The sequence below is a fragment of the Cervus canadensis genome, chromosome 1 (assembly GCF_019320065.1).
Source record: "Cervus canadensis isolate Bull #8, Minnesota chromosome 1, ASM1932006v1, whole genome shotgun sequence".
Taxonomy (NCBI): Eukaryota; Metazoa; Chordata; class Mammalia; order Artiodactyla; family Cervidae; genus Cervus; species Cervus canadensis.
Window position 1 is genome coordinate 35,442,380 of NC_057386.1, and position 19,647 is coordinate 35,462,026.

A 19,647-nucleotide genomic window follows, 5' to 3' on the forward strand; every position below is an offset into this window, starting at 1 on the left:
AAGAGGGGAAGATCAGTCAGCAACCTGGAAGGGGATGAGCTTGGGCTGGGTCCCCAGTGACTCAGGGGCTATGGAAGGAGGAGGATGGGCGACCAGGCTCCCTCCTGCCCTTCCCTCACCAGCTTGGCAGCCTGCTCCCTCCCACACTTCCACTGGGCTTGACCTCGGTCTCCCCCGTCTCCCAGGCTGTAAGCACTGGTCAGTGCATTGCCCGGAGCCCAGGAGGCTGGAGGAACCTGTCCCAGGCCCCAGGGCTGGATGACTTGCTCTGACCCAGCCAAAGGAGGCCAAGCAAGGGCAGGGAGGGGGCAAGGAGCCCACAGAGGGGCTTGGGAGGTGATGTCTGCAGCGGGGGGTGGTTACCTGGACACCCTTAGGAGAAGCTGGGCCCCACAGCCTTGCTCCAGTCCCAGCTCCGTCCATTCTCACCTATTAGGGCTGAACCCTGGAGCTATTCATCTGCCTTCTCTCTAAGCCCAGAAGATCCCACCTGGGAAGTGAGAAACGGAGCCTGGTTGAGTGGCTGTGGCTCAAGGAGGCCTGGCACCGGCCATGCTGGAATGCCACCCAGACAGGTCAGGCAGGTTCCTGGACAGAGCCAGCTCGCTCCGCCCCTGCCACCCCAGAGAGCCTGGGAAGGGACGGGGTTCCCAGACTGGAATGCAGACCACAGACCTTCTCCCCCACATCTAACTGGGCCTCACAGCCAGAGGAAACCAGGGCCAAGGGAACCGGCCACACAGCAAGGCCAGGGCCAGGTCAGGACCAGCCCTAGGATGTAACACTGCTCCGAGTCTGCCCCAGCCTGGGGGTCCTGCTGAAGGCACGGCCAGCAGGGCCACAGACCGTGGGAGGGCGAGGAGCTCAGGTCCAACGGGGCTGCTTAGCAGGCTGGGCAGGCACAAGGTTGACATGGACCCTGGAGGGAGAGGCAGAGAGGCTGGAATAACTGCATAATCACCTGCCGGGCTGTCCTGGCCCAGGGGGCTTGGGTCCTGCCTCCCCATCAGTCCCGAGGCCAGGATCCCAGGGGAGAGGGGCCAAGAACCTCAGACCCAGGTCTAGTCTGGGACCCAGGTTTCTCAGGCTCCTGCCCTGGGTCTGCGAACGGCTCTGAGGCTGACCAGCTAGAATTTCCGCTCTGAGGCTGACCAGCTAGAATTTCCTGCTTTGGCATCTGAGAGGTGATTCCCAGGTGCCTGTGTTCTTGTGTATTACCCACAGCCCCGAGGGCAGGTGCTATTTGTTTTACAAGAATAGAAGCAGAGACTGGGAGAACTGGTGCCTTATGTGAGTGACAAGGTGGGATGTTGGGCACGAAGCTCACGTTCTTTTCAGCAAGTCAGGGCCACGGAAGAGATGGGCAGGAAATCCCCACTGGGTAGAAATCCGGGTGGGGGGACCAGGATGAGAGATGGGCCTCACCTGACTGCAGCAAGCCGGCGCCGCGGTCCTTGACCCCAAAGTGTTGCTGAATATCCAGAAGAACACCTGGAAAGAGAAGACAGAGGTGATTATTGGAGACGTCTGACCCCTGGGCACCCACATCCCTCTCCCCCACCCAGGTGACCCTCAGCCTCCGCCCAGCCCTCTTTCCACCCCTCAGGGCCCAGCCTGGCCCCATATAGAAAACTCCACCCTGCCCAGTTTAGCCAGGCCACCAGGGACCATGGAGACCAAGCGTCCATCCTGCGGTGTTTAACCCCGCACTCAGCCAGTGTGGGGTCCAAGCAGCAGAGAAGCGAGGCTCCTCCATGATCACTCAGCCCACCTAGGGCAGCCAAGCCTCCTACTGCCAGCCTGGGTCTCTTGCCCACCTGCAGCCCAGCCCCAGACTAGGTTCTGGAACCCCAGAGGTGGACCCTGCCCTCAGGGGAGAGTGGATGGGCAGCCTCTGAAAGCTGCAGGGAAATCCCTCTGGCCAAGGAGAGGATGGTGAGGGCACGCAGGCAATGCTTATACCTGCTCACCTGTACATGTGCACAAACATGTCCCCCCAGCTGTCCTCAGGAGTATAACAGGACCCCCAATTTTCCAATGAGGAGCCAAGATGCAGAGGGAAGCAGGTAGGGCTCCAGGCCTGCTTCCTTGGGGAGAATGGGAGCCCTTGAGGCCACGTCTGCCCTTCTCCCAACTTCCAGCCACCTCTGCACTCCCATTAGGGAGCATCAACAGGGTTGGTAACTAGGACAATTAGAAACGATCGGCAGCTGTGGATGGACAGGGCCTTGGATGTATGGAGGCCAGCAACGTCCTGGCCCCCTCTGACCTCACATAGCCCTCCACCAGGGCTCCCGGGTAAGCACAACCCTCTGCCCCCACAGGCCCCAGGGCCTCTGCCTCAGCTTATCTCAGGACAACAGGAGGCCAGACCACAGGCCAGAGCCCCCCTGACCACTGCACGCCTGCGCTGAGAAGAAAGAGGGGAGAAAGGAGACAGGGCCTCTCTCTGGAGCTCCCCACACAGGGGACAGAGGAAGGGACCAGACCCGGCCTTCCGGAAACTCCCAGAACAATTCAACACGATGATGCTGATGCCAGCATCTAAAATGATGGTGGTTCATATTGTTGTTTTGCTGTTGTTTAGTCGCTCAGTTGTGTCCGACACTTTGCGACCCCATAGACTGTAGCCCACCTACAGGCTCCTCTGTCCGTGGGATTCTCCAGGCAAGAATACTGGAGTGGGTTTCCATTTCCTTCTCCAGTGTTTCATATCACTGAACATTAAGTGCTTTATCAGTTTAGCCCTCACACAACCCTGGGTGGCTGGTGCTATCATCCTACAGGATAGATAAGGAAACAGAAGCACAGAAGATTAAGCCACAAGTTCAAAGTCACAGGGAAGTGGTTGAAAGTGGAATCGCCAAACACAGTACAAAGGTCCTGTCCGATGACCGGTACTGCAGAAGATCGCCACTGTCCCCCAACCTGAGACCCAGGGCTGGGATGCCCAGGGATTTCCTGTCCTAGCAGCCTGACAGTCAAGAGCAGCTGGTCTCCTCCTTGTTAATACCCAGAGAGGATTCACCATAATTACCCATAATGAAGAGGCTGCGTGAGACCCAGCTAACGACTTAATAACCGGGGCGGGCTGCGACTTTACCTCGAAGGCGGAAACCAGGGGCCAATCCTGGGTCTGTGGGTGGCACAGCCATCAGGTGGGACCTCCGAGGTGCCCCCAACTCGGACTCAGAGGCCTCAAGTTCCATCAGGGGCTCTGGGTGGCGTGGCTGACTTTGGGGTGCCACCCACACTCACCTCCCACCTCACAGCCCATTCCCAGTCCTGAGCCAGGGCCTGTAGCTTTTTTATCTGATCACAGCCCTCTCTCACATAATCACCATCACTGGTGCCTCCCCTGGCTTCATCAGGCCATGGGGCTATAGCTTCAGCCCTGCCAACATCACCCTCCAGCCTCACTTCTCAGGGCATCAACCCCTACCTCCATGCTCTAGCCACCCCAATTTACCTATGGCCCCTTTAACTATACCTGCTGCCTCTTCTTACCCTGGTGCAATTTTGTTGACTGAATTACTTCTTGCCATTCCTTCAAAACTAGTTTAGATGCCTCCTCTTCTGGGAAGTCTTCCTTGATTTCTCCCCCTCCCACAAGGGGCAGAGCTCGTTGCCCCCACTCTCCCCCGTCCATCCTTGTTTTAGCGCTTGTCACACTAGGATCAATTTGTTCTACAGAGAAGACACGGGGACAAGGATATGAGCTCCTTGGACCCCCTGTGGCCAGGAGCAAAAAGCCGCTAGTTGCTGGTTCCTGCTGAGTTCCGGGTACTGTGTACGACTCTATAAGGGGTATTTCTAGCCCTCCTACCCATGCTGATCTAGGGTTATCATCCCCATTTTACATATGAGGAAACTGAGGCTCCAGGAAATTACATAGCTTGTCAGACAGCACACAAGATGTCAGGGGCAAGATCTGAAACCAGGTCTATTACCAAAAACCCAAGCTCATTCTTTTGTCCCATAGCTTCTGCATGGTTCGCTTTTGCCCACCCCCCCCCTCCCCAGCCCAGGGCCAGGCACACAGCCAACCCCCAGGGACTGTTTGTGAGGGGGAAGCTCAGACAGATGGACAGGTGCCTGCCTCCTTGCGCCACCCCACCCCCCCAAAACTGGATCATGAGCCCCTTGAGAGCTGGGACTGTAGCAAGTCATCTCTAGAACCCAGGACAGAGACTGTCACAATTTAGGCACTGGGCAAACAGAAGGATGGGTAGAGTCAAGAGACAGTAGGAGAAGAGGAAGGGGATATATGACTGACGTACAGCAGAAACCAACACAGTGAAAAGCAATTTTCTTCCAATTAAAAAATTTTTTAAAAGAGAGAGATGGTAGGAGGGTGCCACTCCCTCAGGGTCCTGTACTGGGTCCCCGCCCACAGCCCAGAGGAGGGCGTGGTTCTGCAGTAACCCCAGGCTCACCTTCTGGGAGGGAGGCCATATCAAACTGGTCACAATGAAGGTGGCATGTGTCCATAGCAAATCTAAACACTCTTGGACTTCCCTGGTGGTCCAGTGGTTAGGAGTCTGCCTGCCAAGGCAGGGGACATGGGTTCAATCCCTTGTCTGGGAAAAGTCCACACGCCTCAGGGCAACTAAGCCTGTGCACCACATCTATTGAGCCCATATGCCACAAGTACTGAAGTCCTTGTACCTGAGAGCCCATTCTCTGCAGCAAGAGAAGCCACTGCGATGAGAAGTCGGTGCACTACAACTAGAGAGCAGGCCCCACTCATGGCAACTAGAGAAAGCCCTCACGCAACAACAAAGACCTAGCACAGCCCTAAATAAATAACATTATTTTAAGAAACAAAACACTCTTGCTTCCTCCCCAAGGCACATCCCAGCCATCTGACTGGATGCACTCCCCCACCCATGACTTTAAGGTCCAGCATTTGCCTCCACTTCCAGGAAGACTTCCTTGACTTCCTCCACTGCACAGAGTGCTTCATAAGGGGGAGGAATATGTCACCACATCCAGATGGGCATCCAGGGCCCCCGGGAACTCCTGAGCAGTCTAGACCCCAAGGCACAGGAAGCGTTGAATGCCCCTGTCCCAGCAGCCCCCTGCAATCTAGCCTTGGGTCCAAGGCCTGAGTTCCAGGCAGAAAGTCAGAGAAACCCTGCCAGGGAACAGGGCCTTGGGTGGGCTTTAAGACTCTAGGTCAGGCCCTGCCCAAGTCTTTCTGGGTTGTTTTCCCTCTTCCAGGCCTGCAAAGGGCCACTGCCACAGGCGGGTGAGATCCCACTGGCCGCTGGCACAGGAAGCGTGTGTCACAGCAGCCCGGACGGTCGTCTCAGATTTTCCTCTGGGCTCCAGGCTGGCTTGGACCCACACAACCCCCCTCTCTTCTTCACCACAGCCTTATTTTTAGCCTCTTTCCTGGAGGCTGAGGTTTAGTGGGTCACAGGACGGGCCTCACGCCCAGGAGCAGCCTCCTACAGCTCAGACCCAGCCCATTCCACCAGCCCAGGGTGAGCAAGGTGGGGCTTCTACCCCACACGCAGCTGCCCCCACCCATGGCCACAGCTCCCAATCCGGGCTTCTCCAGGCAGTCACCCCAAATCCACAGCCACGATCGTCCTCTGTCCACAGGGTCCTCGTCCCTGAGCCAAGAAAAAACATTCTGGAAAATCAGGAGCACCTGAATTTTCTTACCCATTGACCCTAATTACAGCCCTCTCAAGCCTCCGAGGGGCTCGCCTCTTGTCCAAGGCCAACTGCACCTCCTGCCTCCCGGGGAGCTGGCCCTGGGTTAGCCGCTGGCTTGCCTTTTTCTGTCAGCACCTCCCTCGCTCCTGCCTCCTGCACAGAGTCCACAAACACTCTCACCCCTCGCTGATCCTGGTGGTAAAAGCAGTCCTGCCTCATCCCCCCTACCAGCCAATCTTTTCCTCTCCCCACTTCCCAGGGTGCCTCAGATGGTAAACAATCTATCTGCCTGCAATGCAGAAGACCCAGGTTCGATCCCTAGGTGGGGAAGATCCCCTGAAGAAAGGAACAGCTATGCACTCCAGTATTCTTGCCTGCAGAATTCTATGGACAGAGGTGTCTGGCGGGCTACAGTCCATGGGGTTGCAAAAAGTTGGACACAACAGAGCGACTAACACTTCACAGATGAAGTTCTTTTTTCTTTTTTTTAGTTCCCCAACCAGGGGTTGAACAAAGGCCACATCAGTGAAAGCGCTAAGTCCTAACCTCTAGACTGCCAGGGAATTTCCATAGCTAAAGTTCTTAAAAGAATTTTCGTCCCTCCCAACTCAATGTCCTCATCTCCATCCTCCGTTGAAGCCAACCGCCTCCTGGAGGTTCAGTCCCACAGGCTTTCTCATCCCTCAGCATCACAGTCACCTGGACCCTGATTCCATGACTCCACCACCTGCTCCACTCCCCAGGCCAGACACCTGGGAGTCGGCCATGACACCCCTCTCACCTCCCATGAATGGGTCCCAAGGATTCTCTCTCTCCTTCTCCAACCAGTCTCCTCCCTGGACTCCCTGCCTCCAGCCCTCCCATCCACCCAGCACCCCTCAGGCAGCCTGATCACACAAGCACTTATCAGCTTCCTATTAAACTGGGCTGGGGCTTCAGAGATCACAGTCTCTGAACTCAAGGAGCTAAGGCTGTGGCCCAGTGGTTGTCAGCTCTGGCCAGGGCTCAGAGTCATCTCAGGTGTTGTTGTTTGGTTGCTCAGTCGTGTCCAACTCCTCGCGACCCCATGGACTGCAGCACACCAGGCTTCCCTGTCCTTCACTATCTCCTGGAGACCTAGGAGGTCTTCAAAATACACAGCCCAGGACCCTTGTTCATAATACAACAGCTAATGACAACAGTAATAGGGGTGGTAACATGTCCTGAGGGCTCAGTACATGCCAGACACTGTTCTGAGAGCGGAACCAAATTATTAGCTCATTGAGCGTGGCTGCCCCACTAGGGCTTAGTGGCTTTGCATCACCACCCAAATTCAGCCCAGACTTCCCGCATTTGAGGCCTCCACGCTCCAGATCTGCACAATCACCCTGTCTAGAAGCGAGAGCCAGGAATCTATTAACACACTGTCCAGGTAACTGGAAACCACTGGCCTGGGTGGTCTGAACCCCTGTGGCTTGCACATCACGGTCCACAGGCCTCCACAGCCTTGACACAGCCGTGCCCTCTTCCTGGGCTGTTCGTCTCCACCTGTTAATCTCCACCACATCCAGGGCCCAGATCCAAGCTCATGTCTACCAAGGTTCTTCCACCCCCCAGCTCCCTCCTTCGGGGCTCTTGTTGAAGAGATCCCTGTAACCTTGAGGTACCCCCAGAGCTGGATGAAGTCTGGCCTGACTCGCCCATCTGGCTGGTCACAGATATTCACAGTGACTCCCCATCACTGCTGGCCCCTCAATCGCCCCCAGAGGAGCCAGGTCCGGAACCCAACCTGCTGACATCACTGAGTCCTCAAAAAGGCCATGGTGTAAGAGGAAATCCACACTGACGTCGGGAACCCCCAGTTCAGACCAGCCTCAGATGCAAGGTTGGGACACGATCCCGAGGTCTCCTTCTGCCTCGTCATCCAGTGCAGTCCACCTTGCCTCTCTCAGAGTGGCAGGCAGCATAGCTGAATTCGTAGGAGCATGGGCTCTGGATTCAAATCCTGACTTCCCCACCTTCCCTGCTATGTGATCTCGGGCAAGTTATTTAACCTCTCTGTGCCAGTTTCCTCCTCTGTAACAAGGATTAATTTTTTAAATTAATTTTTATTACAGTATACTTGATTTACAATATTGTGTTACTTTTAGGTGATACCAAAGTGAATCGGTTTTATATATATATATATATATATATATATATATATATATATGTATGTATATATATGTATATACATATATACATATATCTCCACTCATTTTTAGATTATTTTCCCATATAGGTCATTACAGAGTATTTACTGGACTTCTCTGTGCCATACAGTAGGTTCTTTTTAGTTACCTATTTTATATATACTAGAGTGTACATGTCAATCCCAATCTCCAAATTTATCCCTCCCCTTGCCTTTCCCCCTTTGTAACCAACCATAAGTGTGTTTTCTATATCTGTAACTCTATTTCTGTTTTGTAAATAAGTTCATTTGTACCATTTTTTTTAGATTCCACACATAAGTGATATCATATAATAGTTGTCTTTCTCTGTCTGATGCACTTCACTCAGCATAACAATTTTTAGGCCCATCCATGTCGCTGCAAATGGTATTGTTTTGTTCTTTTCTATGGCTGAGTAATATTCATATATATATATGTATGTATATATCTATATATGTATATCTATATACCATAACAAGAATACATTTTAACATCTGCTATATATAGTTGTTGTGAAGTTTAAATGGGTTAATCCTGTAAAATGCTTGGAATGGTGCCTGGCACATAGTAGGTAGTCAATAAATGTTATAGACCTTATAAACCTGATCATAGATCGTTAACTCATGGGGCAAGAGCCCCCCGCTGTGATCAGTTTCCGGAGAATGAGAACCCCCACCTCAGTGTTCTTTTCTCCAAAATGGGGGCAGATGGCGGGTGCTGCTTGCCATTGGCCAGTCCCTCTCAGAGGGACCCTGGTCCCCTTTGGAGGCCTCAGAGCTGGCTCAGTCTGAAAGTCTCACCCCTGCTACCATACTGGGCCGTAGCTGCCGCCCCGGTAATTATAGGGGCCTGAGGGCCTGGCTCTGCTGACCTGGCTCTGGATGGCTCAGGCTAAGAAACCGCAGCCTGGCCCCACCAGCACCCACCCCCTCCTTCCTGAGCCTAGACGGACTGACCAAGCAGTTCCTCAGCCAGGGACCCGGGCTGTCAAGCGTGCTCCCTTCTACCTGCCCCAGAGTGTCCACAGGGCAAGGCCCTCCCCCGACCCCCCAGGGACAAGCTGAGTGACCTCTGGGAGCATCTGGCCTCTATTCTGGGGCCCAGGTTGCCCATCTGAGAGTGACCCAGAATCCCTAGACATCCCTGCTGTGTCCATCCTAAATCTTAAATCAAGTTTGTTCTATATACACCTTCCCTCCTACCCCCTACGTCTGCCTACAAATCTGGATCATCAATGTCAGGACAGCCTAGTGGTCATCTCTGCAGGGACCATGAGGATGGGGCCCCAGCCTCACAGTCTCAGCCCCTCCCTAGAAGACCTAGACTCCAGACTTGGCCCCTTAAAGAGCACCCACAGCCCCCCTCCCTACCCAGAACCCTGCCTGCAGACCCCGCCAGCCTGAGGAGAGCAGAGAGCCCTCCCCCAACACCCCACCCCATCCCCTACTCCCCACCAAGCCTCTCTGCCCAGAGTGGGCGGAGACAGGCAGCCGGGCCTCTGGCCTGTGGTTCTGGTCTATCATTTGGGGCCAGCTTTCCTGGAACCGGACTCAGCCTTAGCAATTTGGGGGCTTTGCAGGGCCACTCCTTTCCCATCTCAGCCTCCCTGGCCCTCTTCTGGCTCAAGGACTCCCAAGACCACCAGGGGCCGGGGACAAGGTGGTCACACCCTTATTGTAACCCATGGTGGGTGTGGCCTGTGTGGACACAGACCCAGGATAAGGCCAAGAAGGTATGGGGGGAGGGAGGGTGGGGAGAGATAAGAGACCTCGGAAAGGCATGGCTCAAGCCCATGAACCCTCAGCGGTCTCCCTGTATGCTGTGCCAGCGGGCTAAGGTGACCGGCGACTCCTGCTCCCACTTCTCAAGTGGAAAATTGAGATTCAGAAGATGAAGGAAACAGACCATAGAAGACCAGGCGGGAGGTAGGCTGAGCTGGCCTCCAAGCTCCCCGATCTGGCCTGTGCTCCCCATTTCACCCCAAAAAACACCAGAAAAGAGGCTGCAGCCAGCTCCCTCTCAAAATCCACACCAGCCACTCTCACCTGGGTGCTCCAAACAGTGTGTGACTAAGTAAGAACATCCCACCCCAGGCACAGCCCTCTACAGTTTACAAAGCATAAATCGTGCCCCTTGCAGTCAGAGATCCCATTTGGCAAGACCATGTCGGACAGGGAGGGGATCCTGAAGACCACACGACAGAGGGGTGGGGGAGAGGAGAAGACCCCAGCAACGTCACCACAGAGGCAGAGAACTGAGGGCGAGGCAGAGAACTGAGGGCAAGGCAGGAGACAGGGCCCGCACCCCGAACCTCCAAACTCTGGCTAGTGCATCATTCTTGTTTCTTTCTCGCCCTAAAAGAAAGGCTTCTGCCCTCAGCCACATCTTTACCTAGGGATCCTTCCACCAACCCCCCAACCACCAAGAGAGGGCCAGGACCAGAGAGGACCAGCGTCCTGCTTCACACCCCCTCCCCCCCGGCAGTGTGACCTGGGACCAGCCCTTCACCTCCAGTAGAGACTCACCTGCAGAAGAGACCTGCAGAAGAGAACCCCCCCAGCGCCCTCCTGCATGTACAGCGGCCATTCTGCCCAGCATGGGGCCAGGGAGCCCCATTGTCAGGTCTGCGGGCGGGGCAGACAGGGACCACACTGACCACTGCCCCCACTTCCTTCCTGGAGACACGAGGCTCGTAGCTCTTTGTGAGCCCTGGTCAGGACAAAAGGGCAGCACCAGCCACCACAAGAGAAGCCCCAGTCTCGACCACAAAGGCCTATCTTGGTCCAGGGTCATCAGCCCAGAAGGCTTTGGGGTCAGGCCAGGCTGGGGCAACTCAATTCTGTCACATAGTCGGCCAACAGGAGCCGAGCCTGTGCCCATCCCTCACATGTACTGGGGCCACAGAGGTGACCAGGCTCAGCAACCCTTCAGGCTGGAGGGAGACAGCTGGCCTATAACAGGGGTAGGTGCCATGACGGATGTGGGACAGAGTGGAGGGGACATAGGGAAGACTTCTAGGAAGGAGGGCAGAGGTACTACTGAGGCCCATCAGCAAAAACTAAGTTTGGCCACTGCAGCCACAAGGAAACAGACCTGGCTATCTTGGGAAAGGGAGAGGTAGGCAGAGCCGAAGTCTAGCAGGCGAGAGTCCCTGAGACCAAGTCACGTGCCCCATACTACCCTTGGGAGCAAGATCCTGACCACAGAAAAAGAGGAACAAAATCTTCTATTGTGGATTCAGGGCTCAGAGAGGGTCAGGATCTGCCTCAGGTCACACAGCAATCCTGACAAAGCCAGGAGCAGCCCCAGAGATCGTCAGGGCCCATGGGGAGCCCAGCCCCATGAGCCTGGGGATCAAGACAATGTCTTCCTTGCCTCCTGTGCGCTCATCGACCCTCAGGATTTCAGGCCCCCACCCCCTGGTGGCTCAGAGGGTAAAGTGTCTGCCTGCAGGAGACTTGTGTTCGATCCCTGGGTCAGGAAGATCCCCTGGAGAAGGAGATGGCAACCCACTCCACTACTCTTGCCTGGAAAATTCCATGGACGAGGAGCCTGGTAGACTATAGTCCACGGGGTCGCAAAGAGTCGGATATAGTCCACGGGATCGCAAAGAGTCGGACACGGCTGAGCAACTTCACTTCACACCCAGGCAGAAACAAAAGTCCCTTCCCTGACAGGGACTCGAAACTCCTCTCTGAGCAGCTCTGCCCCGCCACCTCCCTCTCGGACCAGGCTATACCCTGCAGCCTTCCTGCCCCATTCGCAAAGGGGAAACAAAGGCACAAGCTGGGCCGGTTACTGGCCCTGAGTCCCAAACCAAGGGAGTGAGTTTCAAGGCACTTCTCTGACAGGTCTATGGCACAGAGGAGGTGCCTAAGGAGGAAAAAGGAGCTTGAAAATGGGCTGCTAGTGGTTAGTCCCTGGGGTGCTGGCATTCCAGGCCGGCCCAGCGGTGCACCCGGACACTGACCTGCCAGACGGGCATTCTGGAATGTGGCCTGCACCCCGCCCTGCAGACCTTACGTAGTGCTGACGTGGCAGTGACCAAGGCAGGGCCACTCAAGGGGTCAAACAAAGCCACCTGAGGGGGCGGGGCGGGAGTGGCGTTGATAATCCTCATCCACAGAGATAGCCACCAAGCATGGGGACTGACCTGGCTTCTACACACTCAGGTGACACTGCAAAAGGCCTGGAGCCTCCGTTTCCCCAAGTGTCAACCAAGCAGACAGAAAAAAAAGAAAGAGACAAGAACCCATGCTTGGCGGCCCTTCCCGCACCCAGCTCAGGTGTTTGGGGGAAGCCCCCAGTCCCTGCCAGGCATGCATTCCAGGCTGGGTCCCTGTACTCCTCTCTCCTTCTGGGTTTGTGTTAGCGAGCAGTTGCCATGGATACAGGTCTCAGCTTCTTTGGCAGAAAAGACTCCCCCAGGGCAGGGCTCTGCCTCTCCTCCTCACCAGCCCCTGCTCCACCCGATTTCAAGTGCCTAGGCTGCCAAGGGGCTGGATCAAAGGGAAGGAAACTGGGTCTCAGGAAGGGAATAGGTGCCCTCAGAGAAGTTAGGGGAGAATCTCAGCTCTCAAATAGTCATTCAGCAACCATGAAAAGGGCCATGACAACTCCTTCTTGGTGGGCCTCATTCCAGGAAAAGAATGCTGCCTCCTACACTCTCAGCCTTGCTTCTCTTCTACAGATGGAAGAATGGAAGCCCGGGGGCACAGGCTTCTCAGGCACCATGGTGCTGCGCTGGTAAGGTGAGACTCAGGACCCTCAAGTGAGAAGGTCCACCCCTTCTCCTGACCTGGCAGCCACAAGTGGGCTCAGAATGGACAGTGAGTGGCTGCCAGGCTGGCAGGGGCTTTGGGAGCGGGAGCCGAGAACCGTGTTCCCGAGGGAAGCTCAAACTGCTGCTGTTAAACTGAGCTGAAATTCATCTGCCCGGAGGGCTTCCACCCTGGCCAGCGGAGTCTCCAGTTTTCCAGGTCAGAAGCAGGGGGGCATGCTCTGTGCTGCCCTAGAGAGAAGACCACACTGGAGGGTTCTGATCCTGCTCTGCCCTACCATGTGACCTTGGATAAATGCCAGCTCTCTCCCAGCATCCGCATCCCCATCCACCCAGGGAGGTGGAGGGCAGGATTAAGAGGTGGTTTCTGGGCTACTTCAGTTCCATCCAGCTGAAGCGATGCTCAGTAAGAAAAGCCAGAGTGGGAGCCTGGCCCTTCTCACCTGCTTCTGAGGCCTGCTGCCCTCAGGGGGTTCTCATGGGGAGGAGGAGGAGGAGAAGCCGTAATTAGCTGGATCACCCGGTGGCGGTGGCGCTGGGAATGCTAGGATGGAGGCAGAACCTACTGGAATTCCCAGGATGGAGAACAGCCCTTGTGAAGAAGGTGGGGATTTGCCCAGGAATCTTAAAAGGAACTGTGAGAAAGAGAGAAATAGGAAGGCACAATGACCAGGGCACAGCTTGGGCAGAGCCAAGGAAAAGCAGGGAAAAGTGAAGATGTCCTAGGAGTCTGGCCTTGTCACCAGCATAAGAGACATTCTCAGTTACACCACAACCCTGGGAGGTAGAAGAAAGGAAGTGATCACCCGGAAGGCCCAGGCAACATCCTCAAGGTCACACAGCTGGGAATTTGAAAAGCCTGGACATGAACTCTGGCATCAAAGACTCTAGACCTTCATTATCCATCGTGGTGGCCCCTAGCTACTATGACTATTGGGTAGCTGAAATACAGCTAGTCTAAATTGACATGTGCTGTAAATGCAAAATACACTGAGTTTTGAAACTAAGTATGAAAAGTAGGCAAACTATCCCATCAAGAGCTTCTATGTTGATGATGTTGGATAGAGTGAGTGGAATAAAATGTTGTTCATTCGTTTCACCTATTCTTTTTACTTTTATAAATGTGGCTCCTAGAACATGTTAAATTATATTCGTGGTTTGCCTTATATCTCTTTTGGACCAACCTGGTCTATACCATGAAAACAGAAATGCACAGGACAAACTGAAAGGAAGAGAGTGGGAATTCTCCCCATTTTTTTTTTTTTTGATGGGGGAGCCAGGGCCAGATGGTGAGGTTCTCAGGGATCAGGTGGGTGCAAATATCCAAGATGACTGGGCCATGGACTGTCAGCATCGCCTCATCTGTCCCAGCTGGACAGTCAGCAACAGGTGGACTGAAGCCTGAGATGACCATTCCCCTGCAATCCCCCCAAACCGCCCCCCGCCTCCTAAGACACATGAAGCCATAGTAGTTGCCATAGAGACAGTAAATCTTCCTGAAAACTGAACTTGGCAACAAGGGGGTGGTGGTAGGAGAATCTACGGTAAAGAGAGAGGGAGGGAGCCAGGCTTATCCGGAGAGGAAATCTGTGTGCGCTGTGTGCTGGGGGCGGGGTGGAGCAGGAGCTCCCAGCCCTGGCGGGACAGAAGGGGATGCACAGCTCAGGCAGTGTTTGCACAGAGCTTTCCGGACCTTCCTCCCTACTGCTCCACCCCCTGTTACCAATTCACCAAAAATTTCCTATCTTATTCTCCCATTCTGACTCTGGGACCCCCGTGGGGGTGGGGGCAGATAAGTACCAGCCCTCCTTGATCCCACCCTCCCACCTCGGCCACTAAGCAGAGTTGGTTTCCCTAAGAATGTCAGAGTGTGGATCAGGGTGGGGTGGTGGTCTGGGGCCTGAAAAGACAAGTTGGTGTGACAGAGCCAGAAGCAGGCCATTCATTGCCCAGCTGAGAGGGTGGGAACCAGGTAGGTGGATTTAGATGCCAGCTTTGTTGTGCCCCCTCTGAGCCCTTGTGGACAAAGGCCTTGGCTTGCTCATCTGTGGACAGAAGGTGATGTTACACTAACCACAGGTCCACCCCCCCCACCTGTGTTCTCTGAATTCTCCCCACTTTAGGGTGGCACCTAAGCGCCCAAGTCCCAGGCAGGATGGCACACGCATGAGATGGGCTGGTGTGCTGGGATGGTGCTGAGTACTCCAGCTCACCAGACCAAAGTAACAGTCCCCTGGGGACAGCTCGCCCCAGAAATGGGTGCCAGGGGTACCCCCTTTCAACTCCCCACAGAGAGGAACAGAGAGATAGAAGATTTTGAAAGTGGGAGTCGGGGAAGGCAGAAGTCTCTGCTCTCCCAGCAGAGTTCTCCCTTCCACTTGACACAAAACCCCATTTAACAGACAGGGAGACTGAGCCCTGGGAAAGGGGATCCAGGTGGCATTATGTTTTATGGTTTAAGCCAGGATTCGCCTCTTGTCATGGGCACAAAGTTCTCTGTAGAGTCTGTCCAAAATTTCTCCCTCTCTGTTTTGTTTTGTTTTTTTTTTTCTTTTTTGTAGTTGCAGATTTTACTAAGCTGTGGTTAGGCAGGTTCTGGGGCCAGTTGGCCAGGATGTCAGGTATCCAGTCACTAGTCTCCTATGGCAGAGAGCCCCCACATGCAAGTCTGGCCCAAGTCCTTTTCTCTAAAGGCTGCACTATTCCCACCCGGGAGCAGCTCAATTTAGGGAAAAGTCCCTGCTCACAGATCCCTGAGAACTGGGGGAGGGGAGCCAGCAGACTAGAATTCCCAGAACGCTCGTTCATCCCCAGAGGGTCTGAGGATCAACCACCTCACAAACGGGGGAAGAGACCTAAACACCAGCTCAGACCGGCCCAAGGTCACACACCAAGCACAGAGGGGCAGATTCGGGGTGAGAACTCAGTTGTTCTATCGACCCCTACCCACTCCCTGAGAAGGCTGGCTGCCGGAGACGCTCACAGAGGACTAGGCAGTCCCTCTCCTGCCCCAGTGGCCTGAGCCCTACCCCAGGCCCCAAGCGACAGAGAAGAGGGGGAAGCGTCTTCAGGCCTCTAGCCAGGGCCAGCTGCAAACCGCATCCTGGGTCCCCAGGCGCCGCGGACCCGCCCCGCCCCTCCCTCCACTCCCCGCAGCCCCAAGCCTTTGTCAGCCACGCGCTCACACGCTCACACACACATCCGCGCCGCCCCCGAGCACACACTTGGTCTCCTCTGGCGCACACCCGCAAGGGGCGCGCGCACTCGCGGCACGCACGCAGGGGAGTGGAGGCGGCGGAGGAAGGAAGGAACTGACCGGCTACGGACGGACAGACCGCCTGGGCTGGGGGGAGGGGAGGAGAGGCCCGGGAACCTGAGGCAGGGGCGGGAGGGGTCGCGAAGGCCAGAACGCAGAGAGACGCAAAGGAGACTCTCGCCGAAGAGGACAACGGATGGGACGTCAAGGGCTGGCGAGGACGCGCCGGCTACTCCAGGGGTGGGGACTCCCCCTACCCTTGGCCCGGGGGGTGCGGGGGCGGTCCCAGGATTGGACCAGTAGGTCTTGGGGGCATCACTTGCCCAGTGGTACCTGAGGCGAAGGCCCTTAGGGACCCCACGAAAGGCTTGGATATAGGGGGCCTGCGCCGGGGTACCTCGAGGCAGAGGGTCCTGGTTCTCGGACTGGGTGGGGCACTCGCTCACCTGCTACGGTGTACCTGTCCAGGTAGTTGAGCACGTTGCCCAAGCTGAGGATGGCGGCGGCTGCCCCCCGCCCGCGGCCCAAGCTGGCTGGTTTGGGCTGCTGCGCGCCCGGGCCCTTGGCAGCCGCTGCGCAGCCGGGAGTGCTGGGGGTGCTGGGGGGTCCGGAAGGGGCCCGTCTCACGCTGCCCGACAGCGTCTGCACCTCATCGTCGGCGGTCGCGACGCCCGCGGCGCCCGCTGCCCGCGCCCCGCAGCAACCGCCACCGCCGGCCCCTCGCTGCGCCCCCCGGCGCCGGCGCCGCCGCTCCGCGTCCGCCTCCTCCTCCTCCGCGCCGCCCGCCGCCGCCGAGGCGCATTCCAGGCACATCATGCCGGCCGGGATCGGGGCGGCGGGGGGCGCGGGGGGCACGGGGCCCAGCTTGGGCCCACTCAGTGCGTGTGTGCGCCGAGGAGCCGCCGCTGCACCATCCCGGCCGGGCCCCGTCGGCTCCTGCGCTCCGGCCCCGGCTGCGGCGCTGCCACCGTTTCAGCCCGATGCGCCGCGGTCGCCGCCGCCGCCGCTCTGACAGCTGCGGCCCGGCCCCGCCCACCAGGCCCTTGCCCAATCAGCCCCGGGTTCGGACCACAGCCCCGCCCCACACGTGCTGCCCCCGGGGGGCGGAGAGGGGGCCGGGCCGCAGAGCCCCTCCCGCCCGACGGGGGCGCAGTCACGCCGGAGCCGCGCGGCCGCCGAGGCTGGCGAGGACCTGGAGGGGGTTTGTGGGGAACCACGGAGCTAGGAGCCGCGTGCGGGAAGTAGGACTCCCTGGCACCCACTCAGTGCCCTCCCTCTCCACCCTCTACCGCAGCGGAGAGTCTGGGCGACAGTTGGGGGGCTGGAGCTCAGGGCATGTGGACATCTTGGAGAGAGGGTCTCGGATGGTTAAGTCAGGAGCGCGGGTAGGAGAGCCCGTGACCGCTCCAGCAGCTACGCACCCGCCATGATTTAATCAGTTCAGGGAGGGCTACTGTAAGAACAGAGAAGCATGATCGGTGGGGGTTTTGGTCCAGGGCTCCACCAGACACAGAAGGTTATGTCGCCCACCTCCCCATGGAAACTCAGATCCAGGCCCCAGCCTCCCCCTGGACCCATTCCTGTGTGCACACCGAGACCCTACCCATGCCCCACAGAGAGGCAGCCCATGGCAGGGAGAGACAGGGCTCCAACTGGGACACCTCGGAAACAGGGCATTCAAAGGGGGCCTTGTGCCCTGAGGGCCCAGTAACCGGAAGCATCAGGCTTCAGCAGTGCATGACAAAGCCCTGAATGGGAGACAGGAGGCTGGCCCCTAACTCAGTTCTGCCCTGGTGTGTGGCATGACCCTAGACAAGAACCCTAACTGGTGTCAGTTTCTCTCTCTGGGGGTAGATAGGAGGACAGGCTTTAGATGGTCTGGAAGTCCCCCAGGTTCTCCCTTGGGGGAGCAGGGAGCCCCATCCCCTGTGGAGAGTGGCAGGGTAGCTTCTGTATCCGGGATTACACTCTCCACTGTCACCCATCTCAGAGGTGCTGTGGTTCTGGTAAGCTCCGTCCCCCGTTCATGTGTTTGCAGCTTTGATTGAAAAGAAAATCCTGTACAAAGGGCTGAGGACAGAATGCTAGAATGAGACAGAGCCTGGAGAACCAGAATTATGTCCTGTGTTCCACATACAGGTTCCAGGGCCCAGAGAAGACCCCACCATGGACGTGCAGCTAGCAGGTGCCAGAATTGGCCCTGACCTGGGGTTGGTGCAATACCTGGGCTGGGAGCTCAGTTCCCACCGCAGGCTGCTCCAGATCCCACATCCACAGGCAGGTGCATCTCGTGAAGGTGTCGGCCACAGTGAGTCATGGCATAGGCAACGGGTGATGCAGCATGAGGCAGCCCTCCCCACGTCCACCCCACTGTCTCTTGTGAGCAGAGTTAATCCCCAAGCTGGTGTTTCTTGGCGCCTTCGAGGTGTGTTTTAAATTCTGCGAAGTGACTAAAAATATGCATCGTCGTGTTGGGTATGAATGACTGTGACGAGAGGGTTAGGAAAACATTTCATTCTGAAAGTTCTTGTGCTGCCTCTTTCCAGCTTGCTGAGTGCAGGCCTGCAAAGCTGGATGCGGGAAGTTCCACTGGGTGGTCCAGAATGGCAGGTGATCAAACAGGCAAGAACACACCTAGGAGCTCTGTGGGGTTGGGACTGAGCCATGGCACTGACCTTCATAATGGTGTGATGATGCCAGGTACAGGCCAGGGCCCAGCCGGAGGATGTGGCCAGCTGTGGGACTGTAGGCAGAAGGCAGAACCATGGCTCTAAGCCCAACACTGTGGTCCCCTTCCCACTCCCCCAAATTCCTCATCCTTTCAGCCACTGCCCTGCCCAGGGAGCAGTTTTAGCTCTTAACCAGAAAGAGACACCCAAGGAAGAAAAGTAATGTACCTAAGGTCACATACCTAGTAAATGATGAAGTGAAAGTGTTAAGTTGTACCTAAGGTCACATACCTAGTAAATGATGAAGTGAAAGTGTTAAGTTGCACAGTCGCGTCTGACTCTGTGACCCTATGAACTGTAGCCCACCAGACTCCTCTGTCCATTGGATTCTCCAGGCAAGAATACTGGAGTGGGTAGCCATTCCCCTCTCCAGGGGATCTTCCTGACCCAGGGGTGAACCTGGGTCTCCTGCATTGCAGGCAGATTCTTTACTATCTGAGCCACCAAGGAAGCCCAGTAAATGATGAGGCTCGCACTAAACCTTGAGGGTAGGGTGTGTCTACCCTCTAATCCAGTGTTTCCTCTACTGCCCCACGGGAATGGGGGCAGTAGCTTCTCTTAGCTTCTCCAGGACAGAGCTTCCTCATCAACATAATGGGAGGCTGAAGTCAATGATGGCTAAAGGGCCTTCTAATATTCATTCATTAAGGCTAGACCATAATTTCAAAACAAATAGGGCACAGGACATTAGTGGTCCATATCCCAAGGGTGAGTGTATTTGGGAAACGCTGAGGTAAACATAGAGAATTCGGTTCCCTCACTGAGGAACTTTTCAGAGCCTTTAAACTGAGAGTGTACATTGGGAGTCTCCCATGGGGAGGTATAGGCTGCCATCTCTCCATGTGTATGAGGCCACAGAACATCTTAGAAGATGACTGTGGCTTTGCAGAACGCACTCAGAGAAATACTGGCTCCCCCAAGTCTGCTAGCTGGGAGCTCCAGCTAGCTCTCTGCCTGTCTCCCTACACTGGAGTGTGTCCAGTGCTCAGCCTCCTTGCTCATGTGGCACACCCTCCCTCAGCAGCC

General features: G+C 56.2%; 1 protein-coding gene across 4 annotated transcripts in view; it reads right to left on the reverse strand.

The window, feature by feature from the left end:
* SPNS2 (sphingolipid transporter 2) overlaps positions 1–16,922 on the reverse strand; it is a 37,517-nt gene extending 20,595 nt beyond the window's left edge. For 3 of the 4 annotated variants that reach the window (XM_043477441.1, XM_043477432.1, XM_043477448.1), the window contains exons 1-2: positions 16,339–16,897; positions 1,426–1,491 (exon numbers count right to left, since the gene is read on the reverse strand). In XM_043477441.1, coding sequence (XP_043333376.1) covers positions 1,426–1,491; positions 16,339–16,708 — 436 coding nt within the window. In that variant the 5' untranslated portion in view covers positions 16,709–16,897. Of the gene's footprint in view, positions 1–1,425; positions 1,492–16,338 lie in introns of all 4 variants that reach the window. The other variant, XM_043477455.1, reaches the window with a different exon arrangement.
* Positions 16,923–19,647: the final 2,725 nt, after the last annotated feature.